The sequence below is a fragment of the Anguilla rostrata genome, chromosome 13 (genome assembly GCF_018555375.3).
Source record: "Anguilla rostrata isolate EN2019 chromosome 13, ASM1855537v3, whole genome shotgun sequence".
Lineage (NCBI taxonomy): Eukaryota > Metazoa > Chordata > Actinopteri > Anguilliformes > Anguillidae > Anguilla > Anguilla rostrata.
The window spans coordinates 14,540,796-14,566,388 of NC_057945.1; the positions used below are offsets into that span (position 1 = coordinate 14,540,796).

At 43.8% G+C, this 25,593-nt stretch overlaps 1 protein-coding gene across 2 annotated transcripts in view; it reads left to right on the forward strand.

Moving 5' to 3' along the window:
- Nucleotides 1-277: 277 nt before the first annotated feature.
- LOC135237821 (pleckstrin homology domain-containing family G member 4B-like) overlaps nucleotides 278-25,593 on the forward strand; it is a 35,763-nt gene continuing 10,447 nt past the window's right edge. For both annotated transcript variants that reach the window (XM_064305311.1, XM_064305312.1), the window contains exons 1-11: nucleotides 278-822; nucleotides 12,578-12,775; nucleotides 14,287-15,616; nucleotides 18,477-18,680; nucleotides 19,308-19,431; nucleotides 20,992-21,085; nucleotides 21,635-21,721; nucleotides 22,709-22,825; nucleotides 23,270-23,368; nucleotides 23,485-23,633; nucleotides 24,289-24,427. In XM_064305311.1, coding sequence (XP_064161381.1) covers nucleotides 820-822; nucleotides 12,578-12,775; nucleotides 14,287-15,616; nucleotides 18,477-18,680; nucleotides 19,308-19,431; nucleotides 20,992-21,085; nucleotides 21,635-21,721; nucleotides 22,709-22,825; nucleotides 23,270-23,368; nucleotides 23,485-23,633; nucleotides 24,289-24,427 — 2,544 coding nt within the window. In that variant the 5' untranslated portion in view covers nucleotides 278-819. The remainder of the gene's footprint in view (nucleotides 823-12,577; nucleotides 12,776-14,286; nucleotides 15,617-18,476; nucleotides 18,681-19,307; nucleotides 19,432-20,991; nucleotides 21,086-21,634; nucleotides 21,722-22,708; nucleotides 22,826-23,269; nucleotides 23,369-23,484; nucleotides 23,634-24,288; nucleotides 24,428-25,593) is intronic.

Genomic DNA, 25,593 nt, shown 5'->3' on the forward strand with positions numbered 1-25,593 from the left:
TGGCAGTCTTTCGAAATGGCTGCTAATTTGTCACTCCCATTTTTTTAACATTGGGGGCAGCAGGAGGACAGTGGTAATGGGGAGTGAGTTTGTACTGAGTTTGGGGGTGGGGGGTGTGGGTTCTAGTTTGGAAATAAGAGGAAGGGTACTGTTGTACTTGCTCTCACAGGAAAGGAGCATGTAAATGAACAGATGGGAGTGGCAATAGGGGGGAGGGTCTGGGTGTATTCTTTCACCGCACTGACACTCACACAGAGGAGTGAGAGTGAGGGTTCGTATGAATGTGAGCGTGTGTGTGTGTGTGTGTGTGTGTGCACGAGAGAATGGTCTCAAGCTACTGCTGAGAGAATTCTGAAAAGCCTTGAGGGAGATTTCCTCTGAAAGAAAAGGCTTTCCTCTCCCGCTCCCCCCCCGTCTCTCTCCCTCCCTCTCTCTCCCTCTGTGTGTCACACTCACTCACTCGCTGGCATGCTCTGCCCCCTCGCTAACTCCGGTCAAATAACACAGAGCTGAGAGCGCAGAGCTGACGGGAGCCACAGCCGGCTCTTCTCTCGGTGCCTCTGAGTCCTGCGCGCTTCCTTTGGGACTTTTTTTCCGGAGAACGGGGGAGAATGGGAACTGTCCTGCTTTGCCTCCCCTGTTTACGGGCTAACAAGCGTCCGGAGACCCCTTCGTCCCAGAGAGCCTCTTCAGTTTTAACCGGCACGAACGGAGGAGGGAAGCAGCGCTAGTGTGGCTAACTAAGGGGACTTTACTAGACGGGAATACCGAGGGAAACATGACAACTCTTAATGGGAATACCAAGATACTTTAGGAAAGATGGTAACTAAACGCCTTTACATTGCTTTTTTTTTACTTCTCTTTTCACTGCTTGTCTGTGTAAATATGACCTAGTTACCTCATTACTTCACTGCATGTCTGTGCCCTGTCAACTTTTCATAGTGCCACATGAGTATGGTTTGATTTGTGTCTCTGTTCTTGTCAGTGTTGTTGCTCTTCGGCGAGTACCTCATAAAGCTAGATATGCATTTGAATAAGTGTATGTGTCTTACTGAGAGAAAATGGTCATATACATAAACTATTGTTTATTGTCAATCCAGTCCTCTCTGTGTCTGCATGGTACCTTGTACTCCCCCAGAGAATGCTGCTTAAACAAAAGATGATGGCATAATTAGTGATTGAGGTTTTATCATTGTACGAATTTTAGATTTGCTGTGAGTATTTCTGCAATTTTTCTGTGTATTACATTTAAGCAAAGCAAATTAACTTTGATCAGTGCTGCTTGGGAACTTTTAATATTATGACATTTACTGGACGCCTGTGTCTCTCTAGCAAACATGAAACCATACTGCTGTTTTCTTCAGCATATTTCCATTAGGACTTAATTGATTTTGATTCTGAAGTGTGCATGATGATGAGTTTTAAATACAATACACTTTAAATACAAAAGGAGTGACCCTTCCATTGTCTAAATAGTCAGAGAACATCTCTGCACACTTTTGCATGAAATAATATTGAACTGCTCAGCTTTAAAAAAAAACAAAAACTTAATATTTCCCCCAAATCACTTCTTCTCATTTGTGTCTTGTGTGCAAGTGGCATTTCTTATCTTAAACTGCTTATCTTAAACTGTAAACTGCTCCAGGGGAAAATGCGTGGGCCCTGGTCTTGTGGAGATTTTCCTGAAAAACTACCACTGTCTGAGCATCATTATCTTATCAACTGGATTTATTAGCTCACGAGAGTTGCTGAGGGTTGTTTTTTTGAACGAACCCAGAAACCACTGCAGGCCATTTATTGGCTGCATATTGTACATACTGCTTAATTATGGTAGAAGCATGAGCATGCGTACACTGTACTTGCATTCAGTCAATTGTTATATGTTCAGCTTTGTGATGAAAAAAAGAAAACCTCTTCATGGGAAAAATTGGACCATTTAAAGTTTATGTAAACTAGTGCCTGTAATTACAGGTACACTTGTAAAACTGGTTTGTGCTGTGCAGCTGTGACAAATCAAGCCCAGCTAAATTGGCTCCCATTTGACTGAGCTGGTGAGAGGCATTTTGCATCAATGCAGTCGAGAGACGTTGCAGGTTTGAGCCAGGGCACTGCCGTTGGCCGACCGTGACCTTGAAACTTCGATTGACTTTGTCCCTGTCGGTTCTCCGTAGTTTTTCGCAGCATTCGACCGCCCTTTAAATCCACACAGGCGGAAAGGACAAGACAAAATGTGTCATAATTACATATTCCATTGAAACATGGGCGAGACAGATATTTTGCTGTTTCAGCCATTTTCAGTCCTACTGCGTCATGCATTTCAGACGCTGGACTGCTTGAACGTCAAAACGCTCGTCTCGCTCCTGTGGAAGTGTATACGTTTAACACACAGTGACGGAATGGTTTCTCTTTGAAGTGCAAAAGCAGCAACAGAGTCTTAGTTCAGCATCTCTGCTTTGAGTGCAGCCGTGTAGTTTGCGCAGTAACGGCGAGCGCGTAGCTTGAGTGAATGAGGAGAGAAACAGACTTTGTGTCAGCGCTGGCTGGTTTTCGTTTTACACCAGAGATCCTCGCGAGCTCAGGTCTCACAACATGCCCGCCCCAGCTGGGCCGCATGCAGGAGCACCTTTCAGAGCGCTGGGGCTTCAGAGATGCTGGAGATAACGAGCGTGGAAAGAAGTAAACAGTAGCTGCTCGCACCACTCACACGCACAGACCCACACACATGCGTGCACATTTGGACGCACAAATGCATGTATAAGCCAAGCCATGTGCATAGTCACCTAAAGCCTGGATTCACTTTTTTCTCAGGGCTGTCTATGATTTGCTTTCAGTCAGTAGTATTTAATAATAGTAACCCCCCCCCCCCCCAAAATAAATAAATAAATGCACGAAAAATAAATTTAAAAATGTAATGAATTAATTAAAATTCAAATACTGTAACACCAGTGAAGCAATATTACCAGAAAAACACTAAACAAAAAGCCTCTTTTGAAAGCTGCGAGGGAATTAAAATGGACATAAATGGTTTTGTCATGCTAATTGGTTAGCAACAATACAGCATTTGGAAGTCTGCCTGCCAATATGCATTTCAATTGTGGGTACCCCAGTGGAGCGGAAATTAACCCGCATAATATTTGAAAAAGTTACGATGAAGTTTTTAAACGGATGTGCACATGAATGGAACCTCTATCCACTAGGGAGTTCAAAGATGGCTACGTGAGAAAAAGCAGCAAATTTGACCAGGACAGCTGTCAAAAAGTGTTGAAAAAAAGAGCGAAGCTGCACCACACAGCAAAGATGTTGTCAGACAGGCCGAAACTTCTCTGGCTGTGCTGCTGCAGTGCATGTGGCATGACGCTACATATCCGCCTTGATCCTGTGGACAGAAGTTAACTCGCAAGAAAACAATGGTGCTTTTTTCAGTAACAGTTTACTTCAGCAGTTCAGTTCAACCCTAGTTCAGCTGGCGCGAAGCGACACAGCGCAGGACGATGATGAAAGGAGCCGTCTTTTCAAAGGCCTGAACAGACAAACCAGTCCTGCGCCATGCGGGCTCTTTTCACCCAGACGGCTGACAGATTGAAGGTCGAGTTTTTGCATGTCAAAGCGGGCGGGTAGTTTGCCGCAAATCCCATCCTCCCTCCGGCGCTGAGTGTCTCCCGCGGCGCCCGAGACTGCCGGAGGTAACCGCGGGCGTGGCCCACCTGGGCGTCCAGTCACGTCGCGCTCCGCTGACTCACTGCGCCCCGGTGCGCTAAGCTAATCTCTGTAATTCCGCTAAAGTGCGGGTGACGCAGCCGTGTTTTCGACTTGCCTTCGACCGCTTCTGTCATCGTTCAGCTCACTGTTCAGCGTTAGTGGAGCAGGGAACTGGTGTTTTCTGAAGTCATGCATAGTGCGGTAAAAATGGATTTAGCACTGATATTACAGGTAGTTTTGCTCTCCTATGGTTTACAATCAACAGTCACTGACGGGGAGTCATTCAGGCTATATATATTATCACTGAAAAGGTGTCATGAGACTGTATGATTGCTCCCAAGGTTCATTTGGAGCATGTATATATTTGCTGCAATTGAAAATATAGAAAAATCAAGGGAATAGATTTCTTTTTAGGTAAAGGACACAAAACTGGATTTGATGCTCCTTGCAAAAAAGGACATATTCAAGTGTTGAATCTATCGCAAGATACTTAAGGCTTGATGCTTCAATATTTTGTATGCAGTCCTCTTTGAGAGAGCTCTTAATAATGAGTATGGTTCTTTTGAGCTCAAACTCAGTTATTGGTATGAACAGATCTTACAGCTTCCCCACTTGCTCAAAGGGAACACCTTTGAATACCTTTCTGATACCCTGTCTCCTGTCACTTTCAATGTCCCTTTGTCATATATATTGCCCAGAACACTGCCAAACATTTGATTCTGTCTAATAGCATCTCAGGCTTTTCCCAAACATAATTTGCTCATAATATGAGAATTCATTTCTGCTATTTGTGTTGTGCTGCAACCTTAGCCCTGTGACGATGTAAAATGCCCTGTGATTTACTTTAAGGCCAAATGCAGGAAAGTATGTTTACACAAAGCTGAAAGCCAAGAAAGTGTCCCATAGTAGCTCGTAGAAAGTGAAAACTGTAGCAAAGCCATTCCAAATGGCCTATGGCTTTGTGTGTAATGCTGTACCTTACCCCTGCAATCACTACATAAAAATAAGTATCCATCTTGTGGAGGAAAAAGTCCCTTATTTGATTTTACTTCAAGGCACACAACCATTTGTTTTTGAAGGCTGTAAAATGCCAGAAACATGATGCGCTGCTGAGTGTCCTTTTGAGCTCAGATAACAGTGGCAGATTTGGCCCGTTTGAGCGAAAGCGTTTGCGGGCTTGTGTGTACATGCGTGGAAACGACGGAGCGGTAGGGATAAAAGGGTTAAAAGGAAGGAACTGATGCAGCGCTCTCGCTTTCAAGAGCCCCTTTTTATTGAGCGACAGTGAAAAAGGGGATTTGGAATGGCCCGCTTGAATTGTGTGCATTTCGCCAAACCCCTAAGCTGAGCTTATTAGAGCTGAGGAGACAAAGGCGGTACTGTCCCAGTGACAAGAGAGCACCCCCCCCCCCCCCTCAAAGACAGAGGGGCAAAAGGACAGGAAGAAAGGTGAAGAAATGCATGATGGGAAGTGAGGGGGGAGCAAAGTTTTTTACTGCTGAACACAGACGTTTTACACATTTTCAACAGTTTGTTATCTTTTCCTTGGCAAGTGCATAGGGGGATATTGCCTGCAAGTAGACCTTGTGGAAGAAACAATCTGCTCTGCTTGCATATCTTGAAGGGTTGTGCGATTTGCTCAGGAAATTTGGTTTGCATCTTCATATTAGCCAAGAAAAACCAATATCACTCAAAACAATTTGAAAAGGGAAGGTTCCTCTTGCGTTATTGGTGTTAATACAGGGGTCCCTGAACACTGATCCTGGACATCTACAGGATCTTCTGATTTTTGTTATTACTCAGCACTTCCTTGATCAATTAAAGCAGCTGGTAACACATTCAACTCAACCTCAGTTCTGAACCAGTTTCTGATTTCAAAGTGAAAACAAACCTGTGGCTGTCCAGGACCCGGGTTGGGGACCCCCAAAATTAAATGTTCAGTCTTTGTTTTCCCCCTGGCGCTGTCTAGATCCAGCCACAGCCAGTCTAGGTCCTCGTTTAAATGGCAGACACTCCGTACGTGCCCCCAGGACGATGAAAATGAATGGAAGGAACCGCGGCGGTGCCGATTCATCCGTGCCACACACCCCCAACCCCCCCACCCCCCTGCCAAATGTGGAGAAAAGGCAGCTCAATCTCCAGTTTGTTTTGCATGCGGGCCTAGGGTCCTACCTGCTCCCAGACTCATCTGGGGACACTGGTGTCTGAGTCGCTGGTGTGTTGCTGGCAGACGTTTGTGAGCCGCTGTCACTTTTAGTTTCTGAGCCCAGTCCTCAGACATTCATTTTAACGAAGGTGAGCTTGGGCTCCCCGCTTAGCGCCCGAGGGCTTCTAACTGACCGCCTCAGCCTGGGGAAGGGGGGGGAGAGGTAAAAAGGGAGCTTTGTAGGATCTAAAGTCCTGATAGAAGTGTCATGATGACATGACACTATGAGAAGTGGGTGGGAACAGGGTCATGGGTCGCTATGGGAACGGTCGTCTCTCAGGATCTCTAGAAAAGCAAACTTTTTTCCCGGCAGTTTGTCCCTTCCATTGAAGCATCTCCAAATATCTCTGTCAGTAAGTTCTCCCAGTCAGAAATTAGGCCACTTTAGTCAATAATGTTTTACTTACTTGTTACCTGTAATTCATTTTGGCAGAAGGTCTATGTACAGCCCCTATGTGACAGTATATCCTCATTAGTATTGGCAACTAAAGAAAGACTCGCATGCGGACATACACACACACACACACACACAAAAGCAGACACATCATTAGGTTATGATGTAATTTCGAACAAAAATAGTCATCAGGTTTCTTAAGCCTGCGGCCTTTGACCTTTTTGGTAATTGCTTGTTTGACAGGCCAGAAAATGCATACATAAACAAGTCCTGTCCATCAGCGTGCTTGTACTGGTATGTGAAATAAAGGAGTGGGTGGGGTGATGGGGTGAGCTGGGGGGTGGGGGGGGGGGGGGGGTTCATTCAGTCTCCCCTAAGGCAACAGAAAGCCACATTAATTACAACCGACACATGCACCCCAACATGATTTTAGGCCTCAGTATGTTTTGACAGAAAAAAAGTCTGATCTCACCAACCGATGCCACTTTCTACTGAAAAACTAAACTGTTTAATCAACATGTTCCAGCAGTTGTGCAGCCACAAGCCCATTTATGTAAAAGTGTGGAATACATGCATCTCATAGTTTGGATTGAGACAAAGCCCTGGGTTCAGTCGTCCTTGTCTTTGACAGTGTTGGTTTTTATAGATCATTCTTCACAAAAACAGTTTGCTATGTTAATTTTGGTGATATTAGAAAGTGAACTGGGGGGAAAAAAACTTGATTTAATCCAGACCAAATTCTCACGGGAGGCTCCTAAGTATAAAACCTCAAAGCCTACAGTGGAATTTGGCTGGAAGAGCTTTATAAACACACTGCACGATGCACACTGTAAAGATAACTGACTCTGTTCCTTGGGGCCAGCAAATGATAAATCAGTTCTCTCTTTCCAACAAAGAGTGACAGAAATGTGCGTGAACATAAACACGCCTCTGGATGTTGGAGGATAACCACAATTTTCATCTTCAGATTTAAATGAAAGAACATTTCCTTTGATTTCATCTCCATATTTAGGTATATTTGAATCATCTTCTTTTTGTTGCATATACTGTATGCCTGTCAAAATAAGTCAGTATAATTATTATGCACAATACATGTGCAACCCAAAAATGTAGTCAATGCCTTATTAAGCGCATTCATTTTCAAAAAGAAAACCATTGACTTTTTTTCACTGAAAATGTTTGTGTAAATTGCATTAAACTGTTAATTACTTTTTCGTTACATTTATGTGGCAGACGCTTTTATCCAAAGTGATGTACAATAAGTGCATTCGTGTTAATGAAGGGTGATTTCTGGAATGTGACTGTGACGGCTTGTCAATGCTAATTCATGCTGTCGTACTAAGCACACATACAGTTTCTGTGACTATTGTCGATACCATTCATCATCGACCTGGACTAGTCATGCTATTTGTCAAATTTTAGCCTGGAGGGGCTTCTTGGTGGCTCATCCTGTTAAGCTACTGTTCTTGCATGGTTGGGTTGGCCACAATTTGAGACTGAATCCTGACTTATCCAATGCCAACTGTAACTCCTGAGGGCAGAAGCACAATGTGTTATGATGTGCAGTAAAATCAAAAGGGTTAAGTAGGGATTAGCTAGGGTTCAGTCGGAAGAGATCCACACCTTGTTGTTCTCTAATGTCTCCTGCTGGTTGACCAGGCATCCACAATCTGCTCGCTAAAGCCGTAAATGAGGTACCTTCCTCCCACTTGCGTCTGTGCAAGCTTGACTTGAGGGCTGCAGCGGGAAAAGATGCAACCCCTAGCATCATGTGCCTCAGAGGAGAGTGTGTCCTTGTGTATGCTGTCTTGCATCGGCCATTAATGATTAGGCAATTTTAATTGCGGAGGAAATGGTGGGGAAAAGCATTAAAAAAGTTTAGCCTGGATTTTATTTTAGGAAGAAAATTCATGGTGCTGGGCAATCAACTGCTCATCACCACATGCAGCTGTGAGAATTTCAATGGGTCTTTGTGAATATTTTTAAATATGCAAGCCCTCACATGTTCTAATTCAGGGTAAGGAGGGACATTTATAAATGTTCTTCAGATTATTCACATTCCGTCACATCTGCCATCAAAAGAAATCTTTTATTGTCGTCTGTGCAGAACCTACTCTTCAATTCTCTCCTTGGACTGTGAAGAAGTCGCTGGCAGGGCATCAAGTGTAATCAAATACTAAAAGCCTGGCACAAGGTTTCGCTCCTTTTTATGCAGTAGGTAATCAGAGCTGGACTGGGAACAGTTCCCTGGTGGCGGTTCAAGGTTCCCCGAAGGCTCCCGCCGTGTTGGACGGTACCTGCCATGGGTCTACGCATTTATTATCTATGCACATCCAAGATCCCATGATCCGCTGTGAGAACAGGCTTTTAACCTGTCATTTCTTCGTAATCGACAAGAAGCAGACTGGCCTCTCATCTGAAGGCGGCGAGTCAGTGAAAATGGGAAGAGATTCACCAGATCTCCTCTCTCCCTCCCTTCCACATCTGCAGCTGCGAGGCATTAAAATCCAAACGAGCGATCATGGTGGTCACATTTCTGCACTTCAAATAAACTCATTATGCGCTCGAGCAGACTCGCGCTGTTAGTTGTGAGAAGCATAGCTTTCTCCTGAGAACATTCAGCTAATAGATGCTGTAGTATGGAGCTGTATTTTAGCAGACTGCAGCTTTGTTTTGGTGTGACGACTCATTAATTGGCTTTTCTCAAGGTTGTAACTTTTGTGAAACAACTGTATAACACTTTTGTAATGGTTTCCTATTAAAAGAGAAAAGGTCCCAAAACTGGGTGGCTCATTCCAAGTGCACCCAAGAGTCTGGTATGTATTTGCCACCATGGAAGCCAGCCACATAGTTGGCTTCAATGTCACCCAGGGAGGGAGGATTTCAGTTAGCAGGGTTGCCCCGGAATCAACAGAGGAGTACAACTCTTCTGGCTGGTTGAGCGCCTGCAGTCCATCCATTCTAGCTGCCCACTGATGCACTCCTCCAGTGCAGATACTGCGCAGCTCAGCTGGCTTACTGCAGAGGATAAAAGCAGAGGCTGGCTGCACACGGCTCAAAGGACACTCACGCTGATCTACGCTTTCCCAGATTTACGGGGGACGTTGCAGCAGTGAGATGGGCCTCCAGTTAAAATTTGGCATTCCAGATAGAAAATAGAAAACTGGGTTGATGGTGAAATAAAAAAGTTGTTTATGATTGGACACCTAAATATTCCCAACTCATAGCTGGCACGATGGATTTGTGTCAGAGCGGAAAAGTGGGCCGACCTCTCCCAGCGTGTTTCTGTAGATCTCCTGAATCGCAGACACAGGAGCCGGTGAGCCCCAGATCCACTGTTGGCCTTTGCACGGAGGCCAGGCTAATTCAGGAAGGGTCTAAAACTGGAGTCATCCACAGGGTCAGAGAGCAAAAGTAAAGTGGGACAATGCTGCATCACAGGATGTCCCATGGACAGCTGCGCCAACAATCGCAGAGTATTGATATGCTCTCACTTCCTGTGCAAAACACAGTCTAATACGCATCAAAACTATGCAGTAGGTTAAAAATACACTCGTGAAGAAAAGAAGCAAATAAAATGCAGGCGCTCCTTTTATGATCCTGTGATACATTATTTCATTTGCATGCACATTTCGCTGCCAAAACGTTAATTTGCATACACAGACTGGATTGGACATTTGCATAGTGTGCAGCCTTTATTTTCTTTTGAAACACACCTATCTCCCAGTGACAGAGTGAATCCCTGATATATCTGAGTCTTTACACACAAAGGACAGAATCATTACATCTGGACTCCAAGCCTGTATATCTGCTGGTGGAAGAAAAAAAATTATAATAAAACAAGCCACATTAAATAGATTATTCCATTTATTTCCTTGCAAAATGAGGTGAAAGCTCCATTAAAAAAAAACTCAATTGCTTCCATGTGTGATTTTTAAAAAAGATTTTGGCCTCAGCTGGTCTAAAGCGAGGAGAAGGACTCTGAGTATCTTGACCCGTGAGTGTCTCTCTTATTAGCCTGACTATCTGAAGCAGACATGTACGGTAAATATTCCTGTCATGCTTCATTCCTGCTTACATCAGTGTCATTTAACACAGCTTCCTTACCAGATGCCAGTGTGCTACAGGGCATACATGTCTTTATCCTGTCTGTCATTCCCTTCTTTCTCAGTCCGATTACAGTCTGCTTTTCTCCTACCCGCAGTGGCACATGCTAAATGGCATGCGTCCTGACAGGAAGAATTCGCGAAAAACGTAGTGACCTGTAGGAGATGGGCCTGAGCATGTGAGAATGTGCATTCTTATAAGAAAAATGTTTTAAAAAAACTCCCCAAAAAACATTGATTTAAAAAAAAGTGGATGTCTTAAAAATCCATTAGTCATGGGTTATCAAGTTTCGCTGAGAAATCCCTGATAACAACCCAGATGGTAATTTTCTGTGAAAGCATTTGCTGTTGCCGTGGTATGCTGTAGGCCTGTTACAGTTGTTCACATTCCTTATGAGTTCTTGCTTCATTGCTGAAGGTGTAATTAAGCACATTGTAACAACTGAAAAACAGCACAACGTTATCCCTGTTGTTAAATTAACTATTCTGTTACTTACAGCCAGAGAAGGCAAGAGTACTTGTTCTATTGTGGAAGCCAAGATGTGAAATATCTGTTTAACGACCTTTAAAAATAAATGTATGTGCAAATGTATTGCTTTGCATGAATTAGCCTGTTTGGATGTGAAAGTCCGATGGTGTCTTTGGGCGAACGTGTCAGCTGAAGATTCTCTGTCAATCCACATACTGAAAATCCATGGCGAGAAGCTGAATAATGAAGGGTTAGAGCCTTGTCAGAAAGCCAGTACATCTGTACTGATGCCACACCCTGTTAGAGGCCTTTTGGCACGAAGAGAGACACGGAAACAGGGAATGGAGGAAACCAAAACAAAACACTCTGACTCTAAATGAGTGTATCACTAATAAACAACCGATCCATCATTTTTATCTGCTATTGTATTACACATCGACAGGAACAGGAAATGAAAAAAATGAAACCAAGCCTGCAATATTAGTTTCTGTGCAATATGCAGCTACCGTCAAACCACATATTTCAGAAGCTTTGATGGCAGGCTGGAAAGCACTTTCGACCTTGCAGCCAAGATGTGATAAGAGCCCCTGGAAGAGGACCAGCCAGCGTTTTGACCATATATATTTCACAGTGACTTATTACTCACTTTCTAGTTTTCGGCTTTTTTTCATATAGAATATAAAATGCTTTCAAAAGAAAACAGCTCATAATTTGTTTCTAAAAGAAGAATGATTAGAATGATTGGCATTTTGGCATGTGCCTTCCCCAGCAATTCACAGGACATGCAACTATTTAAGTTATTAAACATCGGGAGCTCAATTCTGGCATCGAAACACAAATTGCACTGAAATGGCATTGCACTGGGTGGAAGTGTAGTTATATTGGATAGGGAACTGGGGTTGTGGCTCTAAGGTTGCTGGTTTGATTCCTAGTTGGGGTGCTACTGTGGAACATACAGCTGCATACAAGAATTGTGTAAAAAGAATGTAAGCTGCGTCAATTTCTCTGGATCATAGAATCTGCTAAATGTCAAAATTCACAATTCAACATTCACTTTTTAATAATGTACAGGAAAAAGACTACTGGTTAATTTTACAATGGCTAAATGTAAAATTAAAAAGAATATGAGAAAAGGGAAACTTTTAGATGTTGTCATCACAGATGTCTTTTGGAAGGGAAAATCTCACATTGTTGCCAAATACTGCCCTGAGATTAAGATTTAGCCATTTTACAGAAAATAAACCTCCAACTTCCTCCATCTGGGCACAGGCCAGATGGAGCTAACAAATGTCCAGTGTTGACTTGCAAACGTAAGAAAACACTTTTTTTGAGTCAGAATATTTTTTAAAATTAATTAAGCAAATATTTGTTGTTGAATGGTTGTGGTAGCTGCTGTCATCCCACATGCTTCTTGGAAGATAAAATAGTTCATTGTCAGTTCCTTGAAGTAATGTTTTGGCCTGGATTCAATTCAACCTATGACCTTTACTTGAAATGTAACAGGTTTTTTCTTCGTAGTTTGAGGAGTCAACAATTTCCAAAATTAACTCACCAGCCATATTTGCAAAGAAAAAAATGTCTTGCTAGCATGTATTTGTTAGTCAATGTTAACAACTGTTGATTGAATCCAGGTCTGATAACTAGCCTTCTCCACCTGGTTCTGCGACATGTTCTCATGCTGCGGTTCTTCTTGCCCTTTACAGAACCCAGAGTCGCTGGACTCGTCCATCCAGAGTGCCCTGTCCGCTCTATACCCTCCCTTCGATGCCACTGCCCCTACTGTTCTCAGCCAGCTCTTCCGGGTCATAGAGGAGCGTTACCAGGGCGACGCACTCCAGTGCCTGCTGGACTTCCTCATCCCCGCCAAGCGCATCCTCGAGAGCGTGCAGCAAGCAGCATGCGTGAGTTTCCTCTCATGCTCTGCACGAAAAGAGCACTAAAACAGAACCCTGGGCTTCACAGAGCACGGAAATGTCCCATAGCTTTAACTGGCTTGCCAATCAATTAGACCAAGTTACTTCATAGCCAAAGTGAATTCTCCTGTCTACGCATTTGCTTTATTCGATTTTAACCATAATCATATTCTAAAGTACTTTGATATCGTGCAATGCAATAAATCCCGCTTGTGTTTTTAACAAGCAGTCACAACTGTTCAAAAAAACAGTTTTTAGCTCTATATTTTTGTTCTTTTAAAACATTTCTAACTATAGGGCTTAACAAAAAATGCTGAAATCACTTTCCAGATTCAGTGCAGATTCTGACAATGTTGTAAAAACAACTGGGAGATTTAAATACACACGAGAAGTACGTCTCCTGAAAGCTGACAGCACAGAGTATCTCAGAATAGATTTTTTGCGCTTGGAGGAAAATAAGCAGGGTTTTGTTCATGAGGTACTAAACCCAGACAGTGAAGATGTGTCCAGAGCCAGTCATGAAACCATGCTGATGGGCCGGAGGTGCGAGGGGATTCTTCTGTTTCATCTCTGAACAGACCGGTGAAAAAAAAAAAAGACTACAGCATTCCAGGCATTTTCCTCATTTGGGAGGTTGGGGAAATGTCTTGTCCTTGCCTGTATCTGAGGCTCTTTCATGAGCTTGCTCAGGCACGGAATGGTAATGTTTCCTTCAATGACCACCTCAGGAAATACCTTTGAAAGACCGTGAAGCCTCTCAGGGCATCTCATAGTATTGCGATTGGATGTCTTCATTGCCTACGTTTTTTGTTTCATCAAATCATGAAATACAAAGGTGCTGATGGTTTGGTTTCTCTTTCCGTTTTTTTTTTCCACAAGCATTAAACGGTCAGTTACTCTCCGGTCTCAACGGGGTTCTTCATATTTGAGCCAGCTGTGAAAACCATGGCCATTTCCCAAACAATGACTGTGAATGGGTAGAATAAGCAAAGTGATTGTTTCAGCTTGTGAACTTGTGAAGAGCGTGTTTCATCACATTCAAAACTGAGCAACAGTCTATTTGTATAATGGAAAACGCCAGCATTGCCCTAGAGCAGTCAATGCTTTTTAAATGTCTGAATTACATTGGATTGCCTTACATTCTGGACCATATGGATATATTTCCTGATTAGGCTTCCTTTTAATGTTCCCTAAGTACTTGGTATATGCGGTAAGAATAGCACATAATCAGGGTACATAAAATGGGTGAATGCTAAAAAATTAATACTGAAATACTTAGAAACAACTCCTCTATTACCTATCAATTTAAGGGACTTGTAGTCTTGTAGTTATAAAAGGTTTAGCTTGGTTATAGCCTGAGTGTAATTGTGTACTTCCTAGGAAATATATATACATATAATATATATAGTGATGTGATGCAGTGTGGTACATAGTGATGTGATGGTACACAGTGAGGAAAGCAATAGTGTAATAGCTTGTTTCCTCCTTATTCCTGGCAGGCAGCGTACTCTGATGTGCTGTTTAGGTGTGAGGGCTGGCCCCTCTGCCTACGTGAGCGGGTGGTGATCCAGCTGGCCTCCCTCAACCCCCTGCTCCTGCGTCCGGGTGACTTCTACCTGCAGGTGGCGCCCTTCGCCGACCAGGCCGCCCGCATCGTCCTCAAGAGCCTGCTGGAAGAGCACCAGGTGGAGGTGGAGGAAACGCCCGTCTCCGAGACCTCCTACCCCTGCATCTTCACCGAGGACTGGCTGAGTGACGTCAACCGCGATCGCCATGGTACCCCGCTACGCCGCTGCCTGCTCTCCACGGACCAGGGCGTGGTGAAGGTACCCTGGGCTCAGGTAGCCAACCCGGAGTTTGTGAACAAACCCAAAGCCATGGCAACTGCCTCCCCCTCCTCAGTCATCCCAGATACTCCCCCCAATCCTCCGCTGCCACTACCAGTTGGCCCCTCCCCTTTCTCCCTGGAGACCAGGATCCAGCCGGCCAAAGACGGGATCGCCGTGTCGCTGTGCCTCGTCGAGGGCGTCCGCTCCGGGTCGGTCAAGGTGGGCGGGGCCATTCCGGCCGGGAAGCCCGTGGGCTGGGTGTCGCCCAGCACCTGGGACGGTCGCCACGTTCGAGACCTGGAGGGCGACTACGTGGACCTGGTGGAGTTCACCAAGGAGAAAGAAGCCAGGACTGAGGCTCCACTACCCAAACTCCAGAGCGTAATACCCGTCCGGCCGGCTCCCCCCGCCCCACCTGCCCCCCGTGGGGACCAGTCACCCTGCGGTCGGACACTCGGGTTTTCGGAGGAGCCCTGTACCCCGTGCCTGAGGAGGAAACTGGGCGAGGATGTGGACCCGGAGGAGCTGAGGTGCCGGTATCGGGACTCCTACATGGCAGCGCTGCAGAACCCGGTCAGTTTTGAGGCCAGGAGCATGCTGGCTATCCCGGAGGAGCCCCCCCCTGTGAGCGGTGGCGGTGGGCTGGGCTCTGAGATTGACAGCAAGGCTCCGGGCCAGGTCCTTGGTGGATACTGCTGTCACTCTGGGCACCCCTGCCAGACGTCCCCTGCCAGGGAAGGGAACATTAATCCTTCGGGACGCTCGGACGTACAAAATTTTAAGAAGGCCCATAAAAACGTGGGAAAGCCCCTCTCTCCTTCCCCTTCCACTGTATCGGAAACTTCCCGAAAATGTCCCATGACGCAAAGACAGAGCAAAAGGAGCAACAGTGACATCTGCCCTGAAATGATTCCCAGGATACAAGTTGTGCAGTGCGTAAAGACCACGGCATTCGGACTAGTTTCTCCAAAATTGGAGAGACGAAAATCCTCTAAAAAAGGTAAGGGAAGTTGCCTGTCATATTCCTGTCATCTGTTACATACGCACTTTCAGGTTTCGACATATCGACCTTGATTTAGTTCATTCTTGGGTCATATGAGAAGTGTTAGAAGTGTTCAAAAATGTTTGTGCAGCGCTCTTATTCTGCTCCACATCTTCAGACAGCTGATAGTCTAACGAAAACTGTAGAGACCCCAAAACCACTTCTCCACACACGGAGTCAGCAGGCAGACCCGTCTGAACGCAGCTCCGAGGGCTGAAGTTAATAAGAACCCCACTGTGGCGCGGACCAAAGTTAGACCAAAGACGACCTCTGACATTCCCGAGGGATCCCCCCTCGACGCGTGACCTCCTTCTAGAATGACGGCATTCAAGGGGACCCGAATCCTCAGACAACACGCACTGAGAGCCCTCTGTTCTCCGCGCTCATTGGCCGGGTTGAAACGCCGCATTCCTTTAGCGGAGAGAGGCATCGGCCGCGGAGGAAGGAAAGTTCAGCCCTCGGAGGCGCATCCCGAATTCCTCAGACGCGCGCGGGCCGTATTAGATTAGGGGGGAGCTGCGTGTGAAAGTTCCCGTTGGACCAGGGTGCTTCATTTCGGATGTTAGAGATCAAAGCAAAGCCAAAGAGTTTGAGGCAGCGTGTATCTCGTAGAAAGTGTGAAAGAGAGCTGGCAGGGTCGGTACTGCTGTGGTGGTGCGCGAATACCCCTTAAGGAGAAAGCCCAAATGCCTTCACAGGGCTGGAGCCTTTCCAACACTCCCCCTTGAGGTCGAGGCCATTTAACAGGAAGGAGAAATCCCCTCAGACAGGGCCCAGGAGACAAAACAGTGTGGGAAAGCTGAGATGAGCGTCAAGTCAAACAGTGTCATGCTACACTGTGAATAGAGTGTAGGCTTATACCGTATCACCTCAGGGGAGCCTAATTCTACAGCTGAAATCAGTGCCCTAAGGCTCTGATCTTGAGTTGTCAACATTGTTCAAGGCATCTTTGTAATTCCTTTTTTATCTTTGATGTTTCATATTTTTTGTCTTTTGGTGGAAATATATCCATAATTTCTAAAGTTATTTGAAACGTGTTTTAGGAGTTTAATATCTCGCACATGGACAGTATACAATAAGATGCCAATGGTGGATCAACTTTATTGATTGGCTTGTAGTCAATAAATGCCAAAATTAACCCAGTAACTGAACAAATGACCTTCTCGTGTTGTTTTAGTGGCTCAGTAATTTTAATTTAGGAATTTAATCACCACAAGCTATGGTGATTCTACAGTGATCTTTACTGAGGAGAGCAGGGGGGGCCAAAATGGGGCCCAGAAGTACCCCAGGGGTGCTCAGCAAAATAAAAATATATATTTATCTCATAAATTAAATTTTTGTTCATTGTTATTAAAATTGTGTTGTATGGACTTTATATATTTTTTATTTTACTGTATAGGTTATAGCTCGTAAGTTGTTTATCTTAGTCTTTCATATAAATATAAATATTGGCTTATACGTGAAAATAAAAATATTTACTTATTAACTTATATATGGATCCACGCTTTAATGGCATCAGACTTTAGACCTGCTTCCATGTACAGGTGCTACTGCATTGCAGTCTGTAGATACTGTTGGATGAAGCGGTTCCATGTGAACAGGGTGCAAATTGTGGGGGGAGTTTGGGGGTATAACGGCCCTATTTGAGACTTGAACTCCACTGAAGGATGTTAAATAAACTGTTAGGGCTTTCTAAAATCTTTGCATAATTCTAATAGCCTAGTTATGAATAGTGTTTCCCCAGCCCTGTCTGATGTAAACAGCCCTACAATGGGTCATACCATTTTTTAACCATTGAGCTTGACTCAGTCATTGCATTAGCACATTAATTGTGCTAATGTGCTAATAAGAGAGAATGTACCACAGGGTTTGAATTAGGGGGGAGCCGGAGGGGGCTCAGACCATTGAAAGAGACCTGAGCTCCCCCGAAATAGACCTGAACCCCCCCAGTCTGCATTCGCAAATACCTCCGACCCCTATCCCCCCAGTCGCAGTCTCACAGATCCCCCCTCCTGAAAGCCCGAGCATAATTTGAACCCTGTTTGTGAACCATTTTATTGTTTGGGGGGGAGGGGGGGCGGTAGGGGGTTACTTTAGGAGGACGAGTGATGGAATAGTTGTAATTTGTATTGCTGCTAAACTTTCTCACAGTACAAGATCACAACTCCTCTGAGCCCCCCTCGCCCCTGCCCCCCTTGAATCAGTGTCATTCAGGCACCCCCAGAGATCCTGAGCACTGGCAATTCTCTGATGGGGCAGGGTTATATTTAGGCAAGGGCTCAGCTGGAGTGAATAGGCCCAGCAATCATCAAGCTGCCAGCTGTCATCATAAAAGTAGGGCATCTCTGGGGGGTCCAAGATCAAAGAGTGAAACTATTTGTATGAAAAAAAACCCAGAAGCTCCAACTGACAAAACTACTGTCTCTGATTCTTTAAACCCAACATCAAAATCTATTTTATAATTTTGTATTTTCAATTTTTCAGGTTTTAAATAACAAAATTTAAACTTATGACTTGCATAAAATGTTATGTAAATATGGCTGTGGTTCCTTAATTACCAATTACTGCTGCTGCATCTGGCTTACAAAGATATACAGTACACATGCATGGTTACGGCTTGTAAACAGTATTTTCTGTGTCCTCTGTCAATGTCCCTTTTTAAGGTGCGCTATTTTTTTCCTTGTTTGTCTCTCCATGTAATTCCTTAATTTTTGTTAGATATCGGAGGAAGTGGAACATCTGAGGCTACTTTCACAGAGCTCTGTGAACAACATAAATCATTAATAAGACGTTTGCTTTTTTTCCTCTGTCTCGCCAGATGTCACCCTGCCTTCTAAAGCTGAAGTGCTGTCCCCTCTGCCTCCTGTAAACGGACAGGAGAGAGAGCTCCAGCCCCCCCCAGCAGAGAAGCAGTCGGGCCCCCAAATCCACCCCCCTTCCCCCCGGACTTCCGGCCCACTGCCCATACCTTCTCCGGAATCCGGCAGCTGTCTCCTCCACCTGGGAGTTGTGTGCCTGCCAGGTGTAGTACTTACATGGTTAATATGAGCGGAAAGATACAACAGCAGTTACAGTTACGGAACATTTAGGAGTCACTCACCGTGCCGGCTAGCGATTTCCATAGCATGCCCGTTATCTGTGCAGGAAAAGGGCACTTATTAGTACGTTCTGTCATCATACCTTTTGATCTTATGCGAACAATCAGCCTCTGAAGGCACTCCATGAGCACATCAAAGGACAGGCAATGTTTTGGTAGAAACCTTTTCAATGGGGGTAGCGATGTGGCACAGTACATATTCTCTAATTTCACTCTCTCTGTGCTTGGCTCCATGTTCTGATGAAGATTGATGTTGTCAAAACGTTAACCATTCTAATGGCTACATACAGTTTTTTGTTTTTTGGAGCATCAAGCGAGTATAATCTTTTCCTATTTTATATGTTCCTGTGACCCAGCACCTTGCAGTAGTTTTTTGGTCTGTGTTTGTTTTTTTTTCTAACTGCAACTGCCTCTATGCCAAGACTACACTTACCATAAACCTGGCTACTCTATTCAAAAACTACCAGTGTATTTTTTTGGTGTGCTTTGCTTTTTCTGACTGCAATTGCCCCCATGCTAAGACTACATTTCTCATCATGCCCCCTCTCCCAGGAAGCAGAGACAGGACAGGCAGAGCCGTGATGGAGGTCTACGGTGACCACCGTGGCTGGAGGTCACCTCTGGTGTCCAAGCAGGAGCTATGCAATCTGCTGCTTTACTTGCACTCAATTCCCAGGTAACATGCTGCCCCTGTGGTGTAGCGATAACTTTAACAACCATATTAATTTCTCTACTGTTCTAATGATGTGCTTCCTTCTGTCAGATAGATAAAGGAGAGAGAACCTTTTCATTCTCTCACCAGGGTTAATAAATTCTGAGAATGACGTGCGAAAAGGTTTAAAGTCCCTCCAGCCAGCCGTGAAGATGTTTGTTTTTTTTTATCTCCCCAGACAGAAATCAATACGTCAACAGCAGAGTGTGAACATGAGAACATGAAATTTTATAGCAAATGACTTCTAGAAAATGTCAACGCCAACCGTTATGCATAATGTTGTGATGACTAATTATGACTGGGGTCAAGAGCTGTTCTCTGAAAAATAATTAGGAGAGAGTGTACCTTCAAAATGTGTGCGAGCATAATAGAAACAAAACATTTGAACATTTCCCAAATAAATATTTAAAAATGAAAAAGGGATTATTAATGTTCCTATTCCATCTAGATTCAAATTGCTGATTTATGAATGATTGGCTCTTCCACCAAAACTAAACTACCATTACTGCAGCCTTGTTTTCCCAATAGGCATAACTGTCATTGTGTACTTCTGCATCTGAGGTTAAGCTAATAGCCAGTTATAGAATCAATGGAAATCTGAATCTCTGTATTCATTGATTTTACTCAATGACACACCCTGCTATATTTGGTCTCTTTTGCAAACTGTTTCATTTTTGATTTTCCCACACTGTATTCATTTGCAATAGTGCTAAGACATGCCTTTTTTATCATTTACATTTCTATTAATTCTGTCAATCATCTCTTTCAAGTATTCTACTGATGGAAAGTGTGACTAATTTCCTCTATATGATTGCCGTTTTTGAATCAGTGATCATAAAGACCTTGATAAGGAATAATTATGTGTGGTATTACAAGTCTCATGCCAGGCCTGTCCAAAATTGTGATGTTTACGTATCTGAGGTGTTACCGTCAATCATGTTTTATAGTTTAGTATATATATTTTTTTTTTACCACAAGAGGGCAGCAAGTCATTGTGTTAAACTAATCCACTACTGTTGCGGCAACACGAGGAAATGATTCAGTAAAACAGAACCCTAATGCTGCTTAAACATGGTGTTTTGCGTTAATCCACCTTGGGAGGAAGCCTCTAGACTTTACGCTCGCCTCACATTTGCAATGCATCCCGTAGCCTTGAGGCTTACACTGCTTTGAATGCTTTTATGCGTCTTCAACAGATGATTTTGAGGTTAAAGTTGTTGGCAGGCTTGTTAAACAAATCGCTCTGTTTCCGTATTTCAGAGTAGCGCACGTTTCAAAACACCCGTTTTGGGAGCCGCCCCCTGTCTGGTATGCACGCTCGTAAAAAACCAGGCCAGTGTGTTTTGTTTGGTCTCACAATTGGGGCTTTCACAGACGCTCTGTTAAGTTTGAGGGGGGATTTTATGTAGGGAGAGGTCAACTGCTATAAGGGGAAAGAAGAGACGGAGAAGTGTGAATGGGATGTTTTGCTGTGCAAAACGAGTATTCGGATGCATTCTCACGCTCTTGTGCTTGAACCTTTAGGAAGGAGGTTCGAAAGCTAGGAATGACAGTGGTGATAGATGCAAGGAAGATATCACCCCCAGAAACTCTATTCAAAGCTCTGCTAATGGTTCAGGTCAGTTTTCTTTCGTTTATGATTGTACCTACAGGTACTACTACATATATCCACCAGGGTGCAGTATAGTATCAGAGAAGTTTTACACAACTCCTCAATCAAAATACAGCTAAGCCAGTTGAGCATTTTCCATATTTTTTTTCCAGTATGTGATTTAATTTATAAAAGAGAGAAAATCAAATTTAGCATTCCCCATATTAGTCCGTTTTCCCTTCCATAGGCTACAGGATCAGGGTAACTTGTAATTAATGTAGTTTTTTTGTTGCTATTAATATTTCCCTTACAGGGAATTTTTTATTTCCCTGAATGAATGAATGAACAAACAAACAAACAAATAAATAAATAAATGAATGGAAGTATTAAAACATGAAAGGAACTATAACATAGATGTATCCAACAGATTTTATATTACTTCCCGTAAGGAAGGGACGTTTTCTAAGCCCTGCACATCAGAAATCCAAAATGACGCATGAACTTATTTTTGAAAACTCTGAAAATGGCCGATGATATTCCGTGTGCTGAAACGGTGGCTTGTGCCCCTGGGCCCAGGTGCAGACCCCACACGTTGTCAACTGCGTCCTGACGCTGGTGGACAAAGAGACCAGCCCTCGTCCAGAACGCCACCCGGGACTACAGGTTAGTGCACGGGAGCCGGGTCTACGGTCTTTGATGCCTGCATCATCAAATAAAGGCTTTTATATGTATGTGCTGGAAAGGACTGCAAAGAGAGTTGTAGTTGTCTGAACAAAGGTGTTTGACATTGTGGAAGTGTGTAATATGGTTAGGGAACTGGGCTTATGAACAACATAACGCAGAGACTGCGGGTAAGATTCAAAGGTGGGGTAATGCTTTTGTACACTTGAGGCAGCTAACCTTCCTTCAGAAAATACCAGCCATATAAATCAGTTGTATGCAAAATATATAATATGTAGAGAAAAATGAATCAAATTCATTGGTGGTTGGGCGGAGGGGCGGGGGGGCTGTGGGTGTTATGGAACATAAAATATGCATTCAGAAAAGATTTGGGTTTGCCATGTCAGTGTTACATTTACATTTACATTACATTCATTTGGCAGACGCTTTTATCCAAAGCGACGTACAAGAAGTGCATTTTCATGATCGTAGACAACTGCTGAACACGGGTTCAGTAAGGTACAATTACTTATTTTGTACAGTTATTTCTAGCTGAGAACAATGAACACTATCCTGGTCTAACATATGCAAAGCCAAACTAGGCAGAAGATTAAGCTAGAGTATTAGGACAAATACAATTTACCAAGAAGTGCAGGGATGGGGCAACATGTAACAAGTGACAAGGAAAAAGGGTGTTTTTTTTTTTTTTTTAATATATATATATATACACAGCATGGTGGTGGTTATTCTAGGTATAGTCTGAAGAGATGAGTCTTCAGGCCACGGCGGAAGATGGATAGTGAGGGGGAGGTTCGGAGAGGGACGGGGAGTTCGTTCCACCACTGGGGAGCTAGGGTGGAGCTCTGTGATCCCTTTGGGCGGGTGGGAGGGGTCACAAGACGCCCTGCTGCTGCAGAGCGGAGTGGTCGAGCAGGCACATAGAATCGAGATTAGCTTGTTATGTTATCATGCCCTGTGCTCCTTGCTCAGATGGACATTGTGACGTCGATGAAGGCACTCCATAAGTCAGTGGAAGGACAGCAGCTGACATCGCGGCTGGATGGCACCTTCCCGTACAACCACAGCGACTGGCTGAAGCTCTATCAGGTGGGACATACACACTTGTGCAGCAGACTGTATGGTATATATGCCTTAACCTAGGGGAGTCAGGGCCTTTTAGGGGCTCAGTATTCTCCAAATATTTGAGCTGTATTGAAAAAGTGTATTTAAATGGCATGTAGACATCCAAAAGTAGCATTCATTTTAATAAATTATAATTTTGATAATTCAAATCCCTGCTTTGGCAGCTGGTATATAAAAATTAAAGTTGGGTATTACACATGACGGTAATCTAAATTAAGCATTCCAGGGATGGCATTGAAGAACAAAAGACTGAAGCAATTAATTATTGGCTGTCAGCATTCCAAGTGCTTGACGAGCTTCCAGTTCAGAGTTTGGCTTTGGCTCCAGCTTAGACTCACAGTCCTATTGTAGAACGCGCATGGAGGGAAATCACCTTTGTCAGACAACTGGAACCTCTCTTTCTTCCAGAAACTGGATCCTTTCCTGTCAGATTTGAGAGAGGCATCCAGCTTGCTTCAGAAGGCCATCGAGAGGCTCGCAGACATCGGAGGAGCGGACACAGTGCAGGTACGCAGTTCATTTAGGGAAGAAAAAAAAAAAACCTTGGGCGCACTCTTGTTACCTCAAACGCCCTACAGCTTCTGGCAGCTCTGATCCCCTAGCATCTGTTTTGCCCTTGGCAGGAAGTCCAGCAGTGCATCAGGGAGCAGAAGGCTTTGATGAAGAAGGTGCTGGAAGACACGAGATTGGTGGCCCTGCAGAGGGAGGGCGGGGCCACCCTGGCTAGGCTGAGGAAGGAGGAGACCAGATTCCCGCATTCTGAGGACTATCGGTAAATAACGCCAGATGGCTTTTACTATGGTGTAGAGAGAGAGGGCGGACATTCGTTTACAAAGCCAGCGGCTGTTCATTGGACCGGTTTCAGAGAACTAAGCCTGATGTAATGCGTGTGGAAATAGTTGTAGACATATGTTATATGGCTGAAGGCCATTTTGAGCACCACCACCTATTTATAATCTACAGTGTAGACAATCCAGGCAAAGTATTCCCGCTCATGATAGAAAACATGACATCTCATAATCTGGGGATGTAACATCCAGTGCTCTCACCACTCTTATCATTTGCTTGGCCTACTCAAACGTGCTTCTCAAAATGTAGCATTAAGTCGCATTTAATCAGTAACAATTCATCAAAAGAGTTTTCCATCCTACTGAGGAGACATTAATCCAAGTACTTAACTCCTCACTGTTTTTATTAAAGATCCCATGACACCTTTCTAAAGAGGAGGGGGTGACCTACATCGATCTACATACCTACAAACATCTAACCATCTAATCGTCTGACTGACTCCCCAATCACTTGCATTCCTCATCATCTTATTCTCCAGGTTATCACTGTAGATGATAATTCTCAGTTGATCTCTGGGAAATGAAGTTAAGATAAAAATGTGAGGAGGAGGCTCTGACAGTTATTGACTCTCAATACAGGGATGCCATGGACTCAGTGACCACACTGTATAATCATGTGGAGGAGCAGGTTCACACCCTGGTCATGAAGTCCAATGAGAGTCTACAGCATCTGGAGTTCCTGCTTCATCTCAGGGATCTGGAGGACAGATTCAAGAGGGTAAAGCACTCGAGGACACAAGGAGAAACTTTCGGAAGGAGAGGCTCAGGCTACCTGAAAGAGGGAAACTAATCTTTTGTTTTATAAATGCACAACTTTGTCCATATTTATAAGAGGATACAGTCATCTTGAGTGCCATGACACTCCTGAATAAGAATTCCCTCTAAACGTGAAGGTGTAAGATGAAGGTTGTGCATTCATAAACACAAGTGATTGATTGCCCTTGTTCTTTTGGGTCATACATGTATCGGTTGACAGCCATACGTTTTTTAAATCCCTTTTTGGTTATTGCATAACTAGGCAGGTGAGATGCATATTTTATATCAAATTTTAGCTGACAGTGTAAATAATTTTGCACTGTTTCTTCAAAGAAACGCTAAAGAATTTTAGGTGGACTACAGAAGACGTTAGACATCTGGAATCCACCCTTTACATGTGTGCAGTCAGTCAAATCTGTGGGACAATAGGACAGGACAGAAAAGCAAGTAGCATAGCTAACTGCAGAAATTGCTAGCTACCTTATTAGAAATGGTTGTAACACAGTGCAATAAAGTATGCATTTCCTGTTCAATCAGATTTATCCTGCATTATCCCTGGCTCAATAGCATGCTCTACAATTAATCCATTGAAAACTACACACATTAAAAATCACTCTTGTACAGAAATAATTTTACATTTGTTGACCAAAAATGGTCATTGTCTCCAATAAGAATAGCCTTTTTTTCTGTGGTGATATGTTCCTTGAAATTTTTTTTCACTCAGAAAAGTATGCTTGTGTATTCCAAAGGTGGATTATTAATACATAATTCACCATTGGAACCCACAACCAGCTCTCAAAAGTTCTGCCTAGCCAACAGTAAATTAAATGGTTGGACATGGATTTTGGTGCTAAAGGACATCAAGCACAAGAGAACTTGAAAAATCAATTCCCAAAAAAAAAAAAAATTTGACCAGTAACCAATATATTGTCGCAAAATATAAGCTCTCCTTTTGATATTTGGAAGACTTCTTCTACCTGCATTCTGTCCAAGTTGCAGCTGTTCTGTATTATTTTTTTAGAAGACACAGGGATAAAGCTTACCCTAGAGTGATATCACTTTTTCTTGCATCAGCCTGTGTCAGAGATGGTCTAAGTGGATAAATATCCAAAGATGGGAAAAAGGCCA